Genomic DNA, 16,768 nt, shown 5'->3' with positions numbered 1-16,768 from the left:
TCTGAAACTTGTGAGCATTCTTGGTGAAACTACCTGCATTTTTCTTTTTTTTTTTTTTTTTTTTTTTTTTACCCTTTTAAACTTCAGCAGCAGTGTTGAGATGCTGAAAGCTATAGGATTTAGATTAGAATTTCTCCAAAGGGAACCTCAAGAAACACTGAAGCTTTTTGAACTACCATAGTGCATAAAGATGCGCACAGGCTTAAATATCTTTTGAAATCAGTTCTGTTCATGGCTTGGTAACATTTTTGATAGCAACTTATGTTGAGCACTGTATTTATTTCTCCTTGCATTTCAAGAAAAGTACTGATTATGAAGGGCTTGGTTTCATATAGAATGAGTGTTGTTTGTCTGCTAACTCTCCTTTCTCCTGAAATCATTTCACATTATTTACAGTGGTGTCTCACTGATGTAAAACAGCTGTTCTTTGATTCTGGAACAAAGATCTTCTGAGCAACTGTCACTTAGCCTGATGTAGATCTAGGGGACCTGATATGAAGCAACGATCCAATCGTTATAGTGCTGTTCGCAGAACAGAGCTCTTCTTGAGTTTTACCCTTGTTGTACCTTTCAGTGGATGAGATGTTGCAGGAAACCATAGTAATGAAGTTGTTTTTTGTTTATTTTCTGACAGATGATTCAAGAGAGCAGGGTTCTTATCGAGACGGCAGACATCATTCACGACAAGATCGTTCAGTGTCAGAAAGCAGGTAATTCTCCTCTAATGTGCAGTTCTGGATAGGAGATGGGAAACAATGTGCCATCATTTTCTTAGTTTGCAACTTGAGCATCATCTTTCACCTGATATTTAAGTGAGTATCCTGGTCTTTCTGTAGCAGACTCCACCCTCCTGAAGGCTCATCCTCCAGCAGCAGTGGAGGTGTAGGATCAGGGAGAAATCCTCAGTTTTCACCTCAAGTCTATTTCTCCATCTGCTTTACAGCTCTGAAATGTCTGACAGCATTTAAATGAGTCAAATGAACTAGAAAGGAATTCAATTAAAATGAGGGAGTGAGAAGGTATACTGCCTTTACTGAGCTCTGTTCTCTGCCATAACTATTGCCTTAAACGCAAAGGCTTGGAAACCTACAGAACCAAGCTTTCTTGCCTACCTTTATTTAATTTTGCCATTTCGGGTTGGTTTTGAGCTTGGAAACTTGCACCAATATAATCCCATTATGTCACAATGAATCTGTGTGGCTATGCATTATGTATCTTAGTTACGCGGGCACAAATAGGTGTAAGTAGACTTAAAGCAGATCGTATTTTGCTGGTGTATGATATTGGATGTCTCTGCCTGAATTAGAGCTGTCTTGTGTGCATCAGTAGAAAGGGAGGAGATGATTTCAGAAGTGGCTGTATGCTGTCTGCTTTGCAACGGGTTCACAGTCCTTTTTCAGGATGGTCAGAATGACCAAAGTGTCTGCGATTCGCAGTTCGGCTTACTCATGAAAACTCTCTTCATCACTTGTTCAGGACAGTAAGCCAGACTCCAAACTGGGACGTTTCCTGTAGTTTCAGCTGATAGACAAAAATAAACCCTGCTTGAGAGATTAGAGTCCTCATTTGGTGGTAGTAAGATCTTAATCCTCTACAGCTAAATCCGTCAGCTTTCATATATCAGAAACCATGCAGAATAAATCCTTGCAGTGTATTTCTATTATGGGTTTACAATGCTGAAATAAAATCTGTTTTCTAGTCTAGCTGTACAGCTGCACCTTTTGTAATCTGCAGCAAGCCTCAAAGGTCAGGAATGCAAACACTTGCTACTGTATTTAATTCGTGACCTCAGAAAAGTCTTCTGAGACCCCAACAGTCATAAATACTGTTTTATTCCAATAGGTGTTTTTGGATTTGGCAAGTGACAGAGGCTACAGCCATTCGTTTCTATTAAATGTAAATAATGAATGAAACTGATGCTTTGTAGTAAATTCCTTAATTCATCTTTTTAATTAGAAGAAACTAGGAAACTGTTACAGTAATAACATTTAACTGGTTTTTAATGTGGTACAAGAGCAGGGTGGAACGGAGTCTTTGCTCATGGAAATTCAGAGCTCTGGAGCCATGACCAGAGCTGTGGTAGCAAAGGGAGGGGAGGCGAGCACGTTTGTCTTTCTGCATTTCATGGGCCTCATCTTGGGTTGTGCTTTGGCTCCCCCTGTGTATCTGCACAAACAGCATAAATGTCCACAGCACAAAGCCTTCAACAGGTACAGAGGGTCTAGGAAATGGGACAGTGACGGGAAAATACAGTGCTAATGGTCTTTCTAGCTGCTATAATTTAGAGCAGCACCAAATTATGCAGACCCTCAGGAATATCAACCAGCTCCGTACCCACCCAGCTCTGCGCAAAGAGAGAAGGACCTGTGAAGTCCTTGTGAGCTGGTGACGTGGGCAGAGAACACGACACAGGACTGTACCATAGAACAGCTTGGGTTGGAAGGGACCTTAAAGATCATCTAGTTCCAACCCCCTGCCATGGGCAGGGATGCCACCCACTAAATCAGGCTGCCCAGGGCCTCGTCCAACCTGGCCTTGAACCCCTCCAGGGATCAGGCATCCACAGCTTCTCTGGGCAAGAAGCATGTCACCAGGCTGATGTCCAAAGTTGAATGCAATTCCTTTCTCCTTCCTTCCCCCAGCAAAAAGATTAATTTCTTTATTCTCTTTACCGTTGTATCTCCTTGTTAATTTCTTTGTTCTCTTTACTGTTGCATCTCCTTGTACTTCCACTGGTTTTGCTTTGTTAGCCTTAAAATATTTCTGATAGAGAAGAAGGCTGGAGAGAGATGCAGTGCTCATATAAAACCTCGGGATTTAAGACAGAGGAAAGGAGCGAGAGAGAGGATTGATCCCTCACAGTGCTTGATTGCTGATTAGTTTGTTGCAAGTGTTACCCAGGCAAATTGTCCAAAGAACATTTTAAATGTGGCAAGATGAAGCACTCATAAGTTAAGAGGTGTCAGAGGTACAATTGCAAGTGACATTGTCCTTCACCTCAGCCCAGTCCTACTCCCCTTGGACACGTGTTCCTACCCGACCTCTGCTTCACAGCCCAGCCTGTTTTGGTCCCTGCCCTCTGTGCTACGGGACCCTCTCTGCTCCCCCAGATGACTTCTCAGACTGCTGAGTTTACAGGGTTTTTTTGTTTGTTTGTTTTCATGTATGGTTTTGGCCCAATGCATTAACAGGTTTGAGGACTGAACTACTAGACGTTTTCGTTGGTGCTCCTTTCCACAGCCTGACAAATGTTAGTAACTGCCTCTCTCTGGGACAGCATTATTTCCAGTTTACAGGTGGGAAAGTGAGATCTGGGAAGGGGGAAAAACAAAGTATGCTACATAAAGGTAGGGCTGCCCAAGTGGAACTGAGCACTGTTGGCCTTTGTATTTCTTCAGAGGACAAAGCAAGTCACTTGGAGGTTTTCTTTCACTTACTCAAGTGAAATTATTTGAGTCAGTTGGCACAAGGCAGCTTGCAGGGGAATCTTTCTTGAGGTGCAGTTATTTAGACTGTTTTCCAAAGGAAGTATTGCAGGAACTCTGTTACCTTAGATATGCAAAACTTGTGAGTGAGTGAAGTTTTGGAGAATAAACAGTAGATAAACCTTACATTGTGTGAGGTTGAATGCCCTCAGTGTTTCTCAAGCAGTGGCTCAGCTGCCTCCAGATTCAGTGCAAGGCAGAAGGAAGCCTATTGTCAGTCTTCCAGGAGAGCTTTGGGCAAGCTTACACTGACTGCAAGCTGCCTTGGAGTATCAGAGGGCTGACTCCTTCAGTCACCCTGCTAAAATAGCCCCTCTGTGCTCCATGCAGGTGTTCTCTGTCAGGTGCCGATGGGGGTTTCTTTGATGTAATTTCAATGAAGCCTGAACTTGTGAGTGACATTTGCCTTAAAACAACAGGGGAGGGAGAGCTATGAAACAACTGGAGATTGAACTTGGTTTGTTCAGCTGGGACGGGCTTCAGATATTTTGGAGTGATTTAGTGCCAATTTGGCCTTTGTAAGGTGCAAATTAAGGGAACACAACCAGCTCTCTATCCATTTTGTCTTTTCATCCACAGCAGCCTTGGAGAAATGTTTGCATACACTGTGCAAATCTCATAGAATTGGTGAGCTAATTGGGCTCATTAAGGTTTTTAATCTGCTCCCAGATTCTCAAGTTCTTGTATCCAGCAAAGGATTTGCAGACATTTGCTACAGAAACTAGCAATAAAATGTTGCCAATTCCCAGGTCTACGGTTGGAAGTCTCAGCTTGACAGGCTGCAGGAATAGCAATCTTGTGATTAGCAGTGTGCGTTCATGAAATAATTTGTCATTGTGGAGTACAAGGGTTTTTCTATATGACTGTGATTAAGATTAATGAGGAGTTGTGCACCTGAGTCTGTGTTTGCCATGCTGCACAGGTATCTTTCCTGTCTGCCAGACTGCCTCCCAAGGTACATCTATTGAAGGACAGTGACAAGTGATTGCCTTTTGTCATGATACTTCCAGCAAAGCAGACTGCAATCAGAAGCGCTGGAGGGATGTTTGTGTGGGGAACAGGCATGTGCCTGTGTAGGACCCCTGGACTGGAAAGGAGAGTTAAATACACAATTGGAGGCAGAGCTGCAAGGCTGCACATAACACTTCTATTTGGGAGATGCTCTCCAGGGTGGGATCATGACAGGGAAGAGGGGGGAACACGGAAAGAGGATGTAGGAAATATCAGCTGCAACAGTGAAAATGCTCACTGAACATTTTACGGGGGTAATCAATCATGCAGAGGGTGATGTAGTGATCTGTTTTTTAGGGATGGAATTCCATGAAGAGCTCCATAACCTCGGCACAAAGGAAGGCTTGAAAGGAAGAAAATTAAGCAAAGCCATTGAAAGCTTTGCATGGAATATCACAGTGCTGAAGGTAAGCACAGAAAGCACCACCTTGTGTCTCCTATTAACTTTATAAGCACATCCTTGCTCTTTTTAGCTTATCTCTTGGTACTGTGTTATTAACACTGGAGACACGTTTTGTTTAAATGGAATGTATAAGTTAACCCCCAATTATTAAGATTTATCAAATACATCTAATTACAACTGTAGTTTGGAAGCTGTGGAAGGGAATTTATCTAAGCCTGCACAAAAGAGGAAGGGTAGCTCATTAGTTTGTATGCTCAGAGACCTGGTCTCAGTTGCCTGTTCTGCTTCACACAGAATGTGTGAATGTGACCTGTCTGAGGTCACTGGGTCTCAGACACTTGATTTGTAATATGAAGACACGGGCATCTCTTGGGGAAGGAGAGGGAAAGGGGGCAGGCTGTCATGAAAGCACACACAACAAATACTATAGATCCTGCAGGTGTCAGGGGTGTGTTTCAAAAGTGGAGCACCATCCAAATAGCTAAAAGAGCTGCCCTCCATCTTGGCTGCGTGGTGACACGCTGCGTAGTGAGCGCCTCAGTCAGTGGGCTTTAGCTCCTGGTTCAGCACTGATCAGCCAGAAATTGCCATGGCAGCTGGATGTCTGACCTTGCGTAAAGTTGCCCAGGGACAGCCTAAGGTGGAAAGAAGTAAGGATCTGGTGCAGATGGCAAGGAGGGGACCTGAGCCAAGCATTCAGGTCATTAGCATTCAGGTCACATTTTGTTTCACAGCCTCATTTCCCACCTTGCTCTGATAGATCACACGTTGCTCACTGATGTCCCCTCGCTCCCTCCCTGCTGCTTCCTCCCTCCAGCTGCCATTAAGCAGGTTGCTTGTCTGTGGCCCTCTGTCACCTTCCCTGCACTTCCCAGGGCAGGCCAGCTGATGAGAGGGAATTTTTACAAGGTTGCTAATCAAATATACACCAAAACATGATGTGCAACAGCAGTAGCAAAATCAGCAGGAGGTGGCATGCTTCAGCCTGGTGGAGATGAAAAGAGCACTAACCAAAAAGAGTTGGAAATGGAGAGGAACAAAAGTGGATGGGAGAGGCTGTTGGTGGTGGGAAAGGGTTAGAAGAATTGGGGGACACCTGCAGTTCCTTGTATACCTTGATTCACTGTGAGAGAGGGATGGAAAGAAAGTAACAGGGTCAGCACAGGCTCAGTTAATAAGATGAAAACAAAAGGCAACCAATTCAAACATGATGGAAGAGACTGACCTTTTCCACACAGCATGATTAAGGTGAGTAGTTAAAGAGGACAAAAAATAATGCACTAGGCAGTTCTGTACATTATTCTGAATACCTTTAGCTGTGTTAAGTAAAATAAATGCTTCATGCTCAGAGTCAACATAAACACAGTCGGGGTTGCTCTAAACTTTCGAATTTTTAGATGCTTGTCAAATGAGAAGCTCAGACCTCTGAGGGTGATCTGTGATTAATGAAGATATGAGTAGGGTATTAGAGAAACATTTTCCATGAAAAATAATTGCTGCCTAGCACACACTGCCACAATCAGTATTATGAACATTTAGTCAAGGTCAAAGAATAATTGATGTGTCATTTCTAAGCCACAGCTTCTTGGGGATTTTTTTGTTTTTTGTTTGTTTTACTTGTATATTGAAATGCCAACAGTGTGTGTTGCAACTGTCCTCTGGTACAAAAGTGAATGAAACACCTTTTCATTCTGACTGAAGTCCAATTCAGCAATGATACTAGGCAAAGGAGAACCACTTTGTACTTCAGGTGTCTGATATGAGGCAGTTGGTCACCATTCTTTTTTTTTTTTTTTTCTCCTCTTCAAGAACACTGTATTTCAGTGACCCTACCCCTAACAAACCTATTTGCTGGTTACAACTGCGTCTTGCATTTGGCACTGACTCTCCCCAGTGTGGTGGTGAGAGCTCCCCAGGAGTTGTGGTGAGGAGAGATCAGCAACCCTTCCCCACTCAAACTGGGTGCCTGGTCTCAGGGTGGTCAGGTTAAACCACAACAGTTGCATGTACATTTCACTAGAAGAAAGTGCCTGCAACATTTAGGAAATGCATCAGCTGCTTCACACTGGGTGAAGTGAGAGAAAGGCAAAACAACTCCAGGAGAAAGCTTCTTTGTGTGCTTGGGGTTGTTGGAGGCAGTTACGTCATGCAGGAGTAGTCAGCTTTGCTTGCAAGTTTGTGCGAGGTGCCCGTGAGCAATAGCAGGTATTATGTTTTGCTCGTGCCTGCCAGATGATTAATAGTCTTTTCCTAGGCTAGTGAAGCAAAAGCTTGTTTAATGAATGTATTTATTTATAAATATTCATTGCAATAGGTAAGTTTTGAATACAAAGAATGGATGCAATAAAAAAAAATTGCTTCTGGCAAAATCATTAAATAGTAACAGTGTAAGATTAAAGTATATTTTATAAAAAACATAACTGTGGGCATTCTTCATGTTTAAAAATCCCCTGGGGTACTTTTATGAGGTACATAATGAGAATGAATCAAAACAATATGTTTTTTTTTTCCTTAGTTTATATAATGTAATTACATGTTAGTAATACTCACCAGAAGGACAAACTATTTGCCAGGACATAAAAATGTTAGTAAGAACAGGGAAGCTACAACTCGGTGACAGTCAAACAAGTCAACTTTGACACATATTATTAAAATGGTACATCTTTTTGTGTGTCCCATGTAAAATAGTGTCAGACATCCAGTCAGTAATATTGAGAGGCACAACGTAATTAAAGTAGACAGAAGAATCATGTTCTTACAGCAAAATTAGTCGTTAGGATCCTAAGCTTAGTCTTGCATTTGTTTTTATTTCCATGCACCTCTGTTTCTGTGCCTCCGTTTTTCTTTCTGTGTTTAAGTTCCACTAAAATGCAAATGTGGCAAGAAACATTTTGTTTGCCACCTCAGGCAAGCCCCCATGCTAGGAACCACTCGTTTCATCCTGATGGATACAGCAAAACTGCTCTGTGGGATCTGCTTGACAAGTAAGCTGAGCAAGGTTCATGTGAGGTTCAGGTTTATTGCTCTCATGTGGACATGCTTTGTCTGTCCGTAAACATGTCTTCCTGGGCTATCTGTACTTTGGTGGATCAGCAGATACCAAGTCCAGTAACAGTGCCACCAAATACTTGGCTGCATGTTGATGGTAAATATCTAGTTAGTATACCTACATACAGACTTATTTATAGACAAAACACGGAAAGACAAAGTGGCATTTACTGCTTTGATCTTCTACTGAAGGAGAAAAAAACCACAAAGGTTTGCGTCTAGTCTTTGCTCTGAAATGCATTCATGTTTTTAAAACCTTTTTGCTGCCCGTGATAACATTTTGCTTCTAGTGCCATAAGTGTGTTCTGTGTGATTAGGACTCCCAACTATTATTGTGTGCTGTTCTTCACACTGCCAGGCTACAAGACATCAAGTGGTTAATTTCCGAGATCGTTTCATCACCTGTCCATCAGTGTATCTGCTAATTAACTTGCATTTAAATTAATGCTGATTAGATGTATAAAGAGAGAGGTTGCTGAATGCAGAAGGCATGCAATTATTAAATTGCAAATGCAATTCACTCTAAGGGAGAAATCTGCAATTTTATGATGTAGTTGTCAACAATGTTAGCTCTGGTATAGTGTTGTTACGCAGCAAAACTGTGCATAAATAGTGGTTCTGGATGATGTCCACAAATGACCTGTTTCTTCATCAGAGTCATTTGCGACAGCCTTTGGTTGCTTGAGAGATGTGCAGCATCCAGACCTCTCACTTGGGTGGTGGAGACCCAGATCACTTTTGTGACCTTGTCACTCCAAGAACCTTGAGGCTTCTTGGAGTGACAAAAGCCAGATTTCTGAAAGATGTACATACAGACAGGCATATACTTATCTAGCTTCACCTTATCTGAGCTGAATTTTGCATCACTAAGAAGGTATCAATTTTCTTTAGGAAGAAAAGCAATGTATCTGACAGTGATTATTATGCAAGAACATCCTTGGGCACAATGGCACCATGCCAAAGGCTGCTGATCCTTTGGAAGAACTAGGTCCTTTCACAGTCTTAATTTAAAGATTATTATATTACAGTATGGCACAGTTTTTAATGTATACTGTACAGTACTCTAAAGCCATCTGGTAAGTAAGATTTGCTTGTTTCCACATCAGTCCTTTTTACTGTAGTTAGGCAAGAACCCATGGTTTTGCTGCTTGGCATGCTACAGAGCAGACCCCAGAGCAGCGTGGCATTTTCATGAGGACATTTCATGTAATTAAGCTTGACTGCAACAATATATTCTACACCATGTCATACAATTGCTGCCAAAGGATTTGCATGACACTTTACTCTCCAGACATTAAGCTAGAACCTGGTGAAATCGTGAGCACCTGTAAAGTTGCTGTATTCCACGTACCGTATATTTCTTTCCCTGTAAGTGTCAGTTAGGCTCCCATCCATGCCTCCCCAAAGTATCCTCATATCTGACATTTCTGGTTTTCCCAGCATCTCTCTGTGAACATACACACATTGGTGCTCAATCTGTGAAACTGCAAAAATAGATGCAATGCAAGCCACGGTGGCTTAGCAACAAATTCTGGTGATTTGCTGTCACCTTGTGACAGTGATAGTCCAGCAAGAGCAGTAAGGCAGGAGCGGTTTGAGTGGCATGGAGAGTTCTCACTTGCCTTTAAATGCAGGACTAGTTGGATTATTCTGTGTCTACTCATCTCCAGATCTCCCTAGATAAATATGTTTTGAATGTGGTTACCCTGAAGGCTCATTTTCCAGAGATGTCTCTGCTGCCGTCTAGTCCCCATGTGGTTTGCATTTCTGTTGTTGCTGCAGTTCATTGTTGTTTCTAACTTTTAAACTTCTCTGGGCTGCATGACCTGACTGTTTCTGAAGTACCAGCTGCATTGCTCAGTCTGGCTCAGCTACAGCTCAGGTTGGCTGAGTCCATCAGACAACAGATTTTGCAAAGGTAGAGAGGAAATGCAGAGCTGGGCTAATTATTCACGCAGTTACTAGATCAAGTTTGTCTTTTACACATTAACTGAATGACAAAGAAGGAAAAAAAATAAAAAGGTTGATGAAGAGGGTGCTGAATAGAAGGTTAAGAGGTCCAGTCAGCATCTGCTTATTCTTGTAAATGCTGGCCTGCTTAACTGGATTCATTTTATTTAACAGTAAAGGGAAAGGTCAGGGAGGACAGAAGTGTTTAAGTTGCTCCTTGTTGAGCACGTGAAGAGCTTGGAATAATGGCATAGGATGGGAGTGTGGTTCATTCCTGGGTCCTTGTGTGGCCAGAAGATGGTGGCAAGTGTGGTGGAGGCTCTTGGCTCAGGATGCCCCTGTTTATAGGGCCTTCATGCCTTTTGGGATGTGTTTGGTATTTTTTCTGGGACCAAGGTGGGGTTTAGAGTCCTTTAAATGATACTGAGTTAGAAAATGGAGAAGTAACAGCATGTGATTTCCACACAAAGCTCTTCTAATCAGTGGATTTTGTATATAGACAAACACAAACCACATAATTATTAGGTAGGTGGATCCTTCTTGTACTTAGAGTGCTGTTCTCTGCTGATTAGGTTGGTAACTGCCTCCATGAGCTCTCCCTCATACTGCTCACTAGTTTTTGCCTTTCTTGCCCAAGCCTAAAAGTAGGAATGCTCCTGCAGAGCTCATTAAAAGACACTTGGTCTTGGTGGATCTTGTCAGTTGTATCTGGTGATAGAAACTTCTCAAGTTACTTTAACAGTGTGTATCAGGGTAAAACAATTGTAATCCCAGTTTCTCAGCAGTACTAGTTAATCAGCTGGAATATCCTGTTCTTCTGGGTTGTCAGCCAGGCTGCAGGAGCATTGCTCCAGAGAGGGTGCAATCTCAGACAAGTACAGCACAGGCTCTCTAGGTACCTGACTGCTCCGTGCGAGCTTTTGAAGACCTAATGCTGTTTCTGACAAGAGCTCTGTTTTCTTGGCCAAGGCAAATTTCAAGACATAAATCAGATATAGAGCAAATTAACTATTCACATGCTTAAAATATATGTGAAGGCTACCCAGGCAATCTTAAATCTGCAAACACCAAATGCTGGCAACTGAAGAGACTAGTAGGGAAAGAGAGAGCAACAACTGCCAGTGTTCATAGCTCTGGCTCCCTTGTGATACCTTGAATCTCTCAGGAGATGTGCCACTGCATGGAGTGCCAGCATGGCTCTCAGTTTGACAAAAAGAAGAGACTTCATCCCATGTTAGTTATTCCTGTTTTTTTTTTGTCCAGTACTGGCATAAGAGGAGTGTTTTGTTGACTGGCAAGAAGCAATGGTCCAGACACTCAGGTCAGGCAAAGTAAGAGCCCATCAAATATATACAAAACAACAGCAACTTTGGGACAAGAGCAGATTAGAGAAGTGAAAGATGGTATGAAATGCCTCTGATGATATCTTGTCTTTGCTCATTTTTATTGTGTTTGACTAAAGTAAGCCAGAGAGAGATGGCAAGGAATATCGCAAGGTGCCTTTTATTTCCAGTGATGGGACAAATTGCCAAAAGCCGTGGACATGATGCTGCCACTGGCCGACATGTAGAGCATGTCGCATTGCGGTGGTGGTGAGAGGCAGGGCCAGGAGCTTGTGGGGTCACTGTGCCTGGTGCTCCTTGTGCCAAGACCACCTTGGTGGCGCGGGCTTGGAGCCCAGCAGAGGGTTGGCACGCTGAAGTCCTCTGTGTCGAAAGTGGATTTTAGCATCACTTCACAGAGGGTTGTCAAGATGTTTAAATAGCCCTGGTCTGCCAAAATAGATGTCTCAGTCTCTTCTGGTGTAGGTTGGGTGCTTGCTGAAGCCCCCTGCCTGATCAGGTCCTGCCTTGGGTTCCCCTTGTGCCTCTCTGTCATCACTGTCTTTCCTGGCTCTTCTCCTTGACCCTAAATCCTTGTTCCCTTTGTGTCACTCCAGCCCTATTCACCATTCTTATTCTGTTCAGGGCATCCCTTCATTTCTACTGTTTACTCTAGCCCCAGGCAGTGAAATGATGTGCATCATCTAAATCATTCTAAACAGTTGGAGAACTCCATTTAAAGTATAGTACTATATTTATGAAGATATATAAAAAAGAGAACCAGTAAATAGTGCATGGTGTTGCTCACTGCCAAGGTGTTTGTTTCACCCATGTATCAGGTTCTTCCCCATCCTTGACCTGGACTAGGCTTCTCATGGCTCTGAAACTGCCCCTGTCTGTGACCCGGTTCATGTGAGTTTATCACTCCAGGTCTACACCAACTTCCCCCCAGGGTGGCCGCGTGTGGGAGCTGGCACTGCTCTGCGTTGCTGGGGCAGACACAGCCTGCACCATGGCTGCTCTCATCTTTGTTCTCCACCAACCTTGCGCTGGTTTTGATACCTAGGTGCAAAGACCAGCTTCTCTCACATTTGTGGGCCATCCTGTACAAAGACTGGGCAACTGGAAAAGTAATTAATAATGTTCAGGTGAAGATGTATGACTGCAAAGAGAATTTGTTCTATGAGAGCTGCTTTGAGCAGTAACAGGATTATCACCTGTGAGGAAGTTATTTGAAAAATCAACAGATATGATTACAAGTACCTTGAGGGAACTCGTCTTTTGAGAAAAGTGAGCTGTTTCTGCACGTGTGTGTCTGAGCTGAGCTTGAAAATGGGTAGTAGTAAGAAAAGAAAAATGAAATACGAAACAGCTGAATGGAACAGCCTTTGTAGATGGTTCCCTACTGAAGAAGGCTTACATGAAACTAGGTCACTATCATCTCCCATCCTTTGAAGGAGGCGGTGAAGGCAGGAACTGCAAGTAGTGTAGGAACTTCAGCAACTTCTTCTACCATCCCCTCCCCTGCACCAGTGACATTTGCATCTGAGACACAGATATCAAAGGCTGCTGCACCCGGCAGTGGAGTTAATTAACACAACCTGAAAGACGTGGAAGTCAGGAATCCTATTTGTGCTGATCTGACAACGTGACCTCATTCAGAAGAATTAAAAGGGCTGTATTGAAAGTATAAGTTTCAGCTGAAATTTGCATATTTCATCCTTTTATCTGTCACTAGCTGAACTAACAAAGAAAGAAAGGAAATGAGGAGCTGTCTCTGATGTGTTGAAAGTTGCGTTATAAACTGCACTGAGCTGTCATCCTGCCAGGCAGTTGGGCAGTTGCTGGAGGGGACGGGAGCCTTTCCCCTGGGTCCTTGCCCGACCAGTGGGCTGGCAGCAGGCTTGTGCCCCCTACGATGCTCCTGCCCCAGCTCCTCATGGCAGTGAGGGGCTTGGTGAGACCTCTTCCTCTCAACCTTGGTGAGACCAGGTTGGCTGTGTCCCTTGGTACCTCGCCTGGGTGGGAATTCAAACACAGAGGAACTCGGTGGTCCCCTCCTTTGCTCTCTTGCATTCACTGTTGATTTCATTTCAGGGTGATCAGTTAAACAGGGTGATATTATTCATGTGCTGAGACGCATAAAATGGATGTTTTTCTTGGATGCAGTTGGTTAGATTTGTCTGTATCAACTTGGGCACTGACTATTGCTTAGGAAACTCCAGTTATCTCTTTATACAACTTGGAAGATTGCTGATGTCCCTTAAATAATATATGAGAAGAGAGATTCGGTTGCATGGTTATTTATTATTGAAAAGACATGCTACATTTTAAAATTATTTCAGTTGTAGTTTAATCTCCATTATTTAGCAGATTCACATTACAACCCAGGATGTGCTGTTGCTGTGCTGGTCTTGTCCCTCCCCAGCTGACATGCGTTGTTGCTTCTGGCCTGTGTAGAGATGAGACTGAGTGCCTGGCAGGGCATTTTGCCTTCTTTGTGTTTTAAATTGTTAAATACCATTGCAAATCAGCATCACATGTCCTGATAAAGGTCTGGTGGAGCTGTGATTGTTTCAGAGCTAACGAAAGGCAGGTAAAATAAACTCCCTTTGTTTTCCTCTAAAAATGGAGCTTGTATGCATCAGTTCAGTGCCCTACCCGAGCAAGGGTAACCCACAGGGCTCTGGAAGGACTTTTGCCCCGAGTGTTTGTGTTCCTAGGCTGTTAAATTCACCAGTTCATTTAGATGACAGGGCTGTGTGCCACGGGGGAGCTTCTTTCGGCAGCCTGTGCATGCATTGTCATCGTATGAGGGTGCCTGTGTCTGAGCCAAAGGCTCTGTGACTTGGTTATCCATCCCGGGACAGAGCAAGCGGGGGTCTCTGCTGGAAGCCTCCAGACACAGTGAATTTTCCCAATTTTGTGCAAGGCTGCTGAGTATCAAGGAGAGACTGAGGGACAGATTTGTGTGTGGGAGAGGGCCCAACGAAGGGATCACATATATGTTGCTTTTAAATCTCAGTGGTGTAGTTCTGGGAGCTTTAAACCAGTGCTAGTCTGAAACGGTTGTAGTTGAATGTAAATTTTGGTGTGTGCCAGGAGGTTAACGTCTTTTAAATATTACCTTTGTTGTATGTTTTGAGCTCACTACAGCAGATCACATATAGTTTGAGTGTTTATAAAGGATGTGAAGTTGACTGCCCCTTTTGTGAAGTGAATTACATGCCTGTGTCTACAAAATGGTGCTCCCTGCAGGCAGAACGGGTGTCTAATTGAAGCTGATCCCACAGGGGGCTCAGGAGGTGATGAAAGCTGACGTTTGTTCAATTGAAACCTCCCCTTCTCCTGTTGCGGAGAGGGTGTTTCTGGTTTTCCCTGGCACTGTCAGTGGCCTCAGTCACATCTGGTAACGTACTTTACAACTCTTTTACTGAAGCTAGGGGCTAGCATACCTCTTTATGAATGACAAGTCCTCCCCTCCTCCCTTGTGGACATACATAGGAATCCTCTCTGCATTTGTCAGGATGTGTATGATGCCATTGCTAGCAAGGACCTTTGTGACTTTTTCTGCACTTAAATGAGAACAGGAGTCAGAAGAGCTGAATTCTGAATCCAGCAGGCAGTGACTTGCTTGTGTGACCTTCTCCATTTCAACATATGAGTCCTAATTCCATTTTTTGCCTCCTTACATTGAAATGAGAAAATGTTCATCCACGCTGCTAATGTATTCCAAGGTCTGTGGTTAACAGAATAAAACGCTCTTTAGCACAATGATGATATTGATTCATTTTTGTAGTCTGGGGTCACTGGCTGTTGAGTAAAGACTTCCATGTTAACATATACATTTATTGGCAATATGGATCTGTGGATTGGGCTTAGGCAGTCAGTGGAAAGCCACAAACTGCATTAAACAGAAGTCGTAGGTGTTTCTTTGCAGTTATTCTTCCCCAGCAGCACTGGCGGATCCTGTAAGTTGCAGCCATGGCAAGTGTTCCCAAAAATGTGCGCAGGAGCTGTGTGGCAGTGCTTGAGGAATGAGAGGCTGCAGTGCTTGCAGGTGGAAGTAAGCTTTGCAGTTTCCCAATCCACTGTACAGTAATCTTGTTCCATATCCTTGACAACTACAGTTTTCTTTTCCTTGGATCATGTGAAATAAAGTGCAAGATGATGAGCCCTAGGTGAGGGCTGGAGACAAAGGTGATTCTCTCTCCTGTGGGTTACTGCCCACTTCACAGGGTCCTGTGGGATTTGTTTGGTGAGAAAAGCTGAGACAAAAGCAGAGACTGTTGCTGTGGCAGGTTCTGTTTATTTTTAGATCACAAAAAGAAAAAGGCAGCATTGCTTATGTCAGACTATGTACACAAGAGAGCAGACTTAGAGAGAGACAACAGTCAGACATAAAAGAGTAAACTAAAAAGGCCTGTGCTCAGGATCCTCCATGTTACAGATCAGAAATAGGTCCCATGTTGGCAGGAGAAGCTTTACTGAGGCACTGTGGTTCACTCTGCACAATGACAGTTAAGTGCTCTGCCTGTTCTCACCTGGTGTTGCCCAACTCCTGCTCCTTAGCACCTGTGGTCTGGTCGTGCTGGTGTACCGAGAGGAGGTGAGCCAGATGAAGGCAATGAAAAGCACCTGAAAAAGACACATGTTTGTGCAGGCTCCTTTGGGATGACTTGGAGGCCCCACAGCATGGGAACCATCTCCTAGAAGTCACACTGGTGTGAATCCAGAAGAGCTCTACTGACTCGCCTTGCAAGAGGTGGTTCAATAAGGATTTTTAGTGCTCCATGGAGTTATTTAAATGGAGGAGGAAAAGATTATTTAAGTTTTGCAATTTCTTTCCTAAAGCTGTGACTAGGCAGTTGGGTAGAGATCCCCTGCTCCAAGCATCTGCACATTGTTTTAGTTTTGACTGCTCCAGGCCATCTCTATGGGTAACACAAGGAGGTCGCCAAAGACCATTCCCAAAGCTAGGTGCCCTCAACACCCCCTTGATGTCCGTGTTATCTTTATTTTTTAGACAGAGACCTCACAGTCTTGTTTAGTAACCTGTGATAAATAAAGCATAGGACTCAACTGAGGTCCATAATCTAATCATATGCTTTGCTTTGCTGAACAAAATTCAGATGAGCTGTCTGAACGAGATGTACTTGTCAGAGATAAATGAGCTGAGTCTGGAGGCTCCTGGCAGCATCAGCAGGAGAGCTTCAGTGGGCGACTCGGTGATCTGAAGTTGGGGAATCTAAATTCCCCCAGTGTGACGTCCTCTCCAGCCCTCACCAGTAAATTGGGAAGTATTACTGTATTGGGCTTACAAATTGTCCTTGAGTCCACAAGTTGGACTCAGTGATCCTTATGGATCCCTTCCAACTTGGGATATTCTATGAATTAAGTTTGATTTTGCTGAGAAGTCTCTTATTTTCAGTGGCATGGCATCATAGCGGTTTGGAAATTGTTTCCCTCACTGAAGTTTTAGGGGAATGAGTGTGTAAGTCAATACTACAATACCCATCTCGTACCATTTTTTTTTTTTGTGCTTGGTT

The 16,768-nt window shown here is 43.4% G+C and overlaps 2 protein-coding genes across 12 annotated transcripts in view; one reads left to right on the top strand and one right to left on the bottom strand.

Moving 5' to 3' along the window:
- Window positions 1-16,768, top strand: part of PLCL1 (phospholipase C like 1 (inactive)) — a 199,071-nt gene that overhangs the window by 171,484 nt on the left and 10,819 nt on the right. For all 10 annotated transcript variants that reach the window (XM_080599883.1, XM_080599885.1, XM_080599892.1 and 7 more), the window contains 2 exons: window positions 635-710; window positions 4,794-4,903. In XM_080599883.1, coding sequence (XP_080456009.1) covers window positions 635-710; window positions 4,794-4,903 — 186 coding nt within the window. The remainder of the gene's footprint in view (window positions 1-634; window positions 711-4,793; window positions 4,904-16,768) is intronic.
- The window catches only part of LOC308198140 (uncharacterized protein), a gene marked incomplete at its 3' end in the record, with an annotated part of 176,686 nt that continues 166,075 nt past the window's right edge, over window positions 6,158-16,768 (bottom strand). For both annotated transcript variants that reach the window (XM_080599941.1, XM_080599940.1), the window contains one exon: window positions 6,158-15,857. The remainder of the gene's footprint in view (window positions 15,858-16,768) is intronic.

Source organism: Anser brachyrhynchus (assembly GCF_964034855.1).
Source record: "Anser brachyrhynchus genome assembly, chromosome: 7".
In the NCBI taxonomy this organism is placed as follows: domain Eukaryota; kingdom Metazoa; phylum Chordata; class Aves; order Anseriformes; family Anatidae; genus Anser; species Anser brachyrhynchus.
This window is presented reverse-complemented; position numbering and strand designations above follow the sequence as displayed.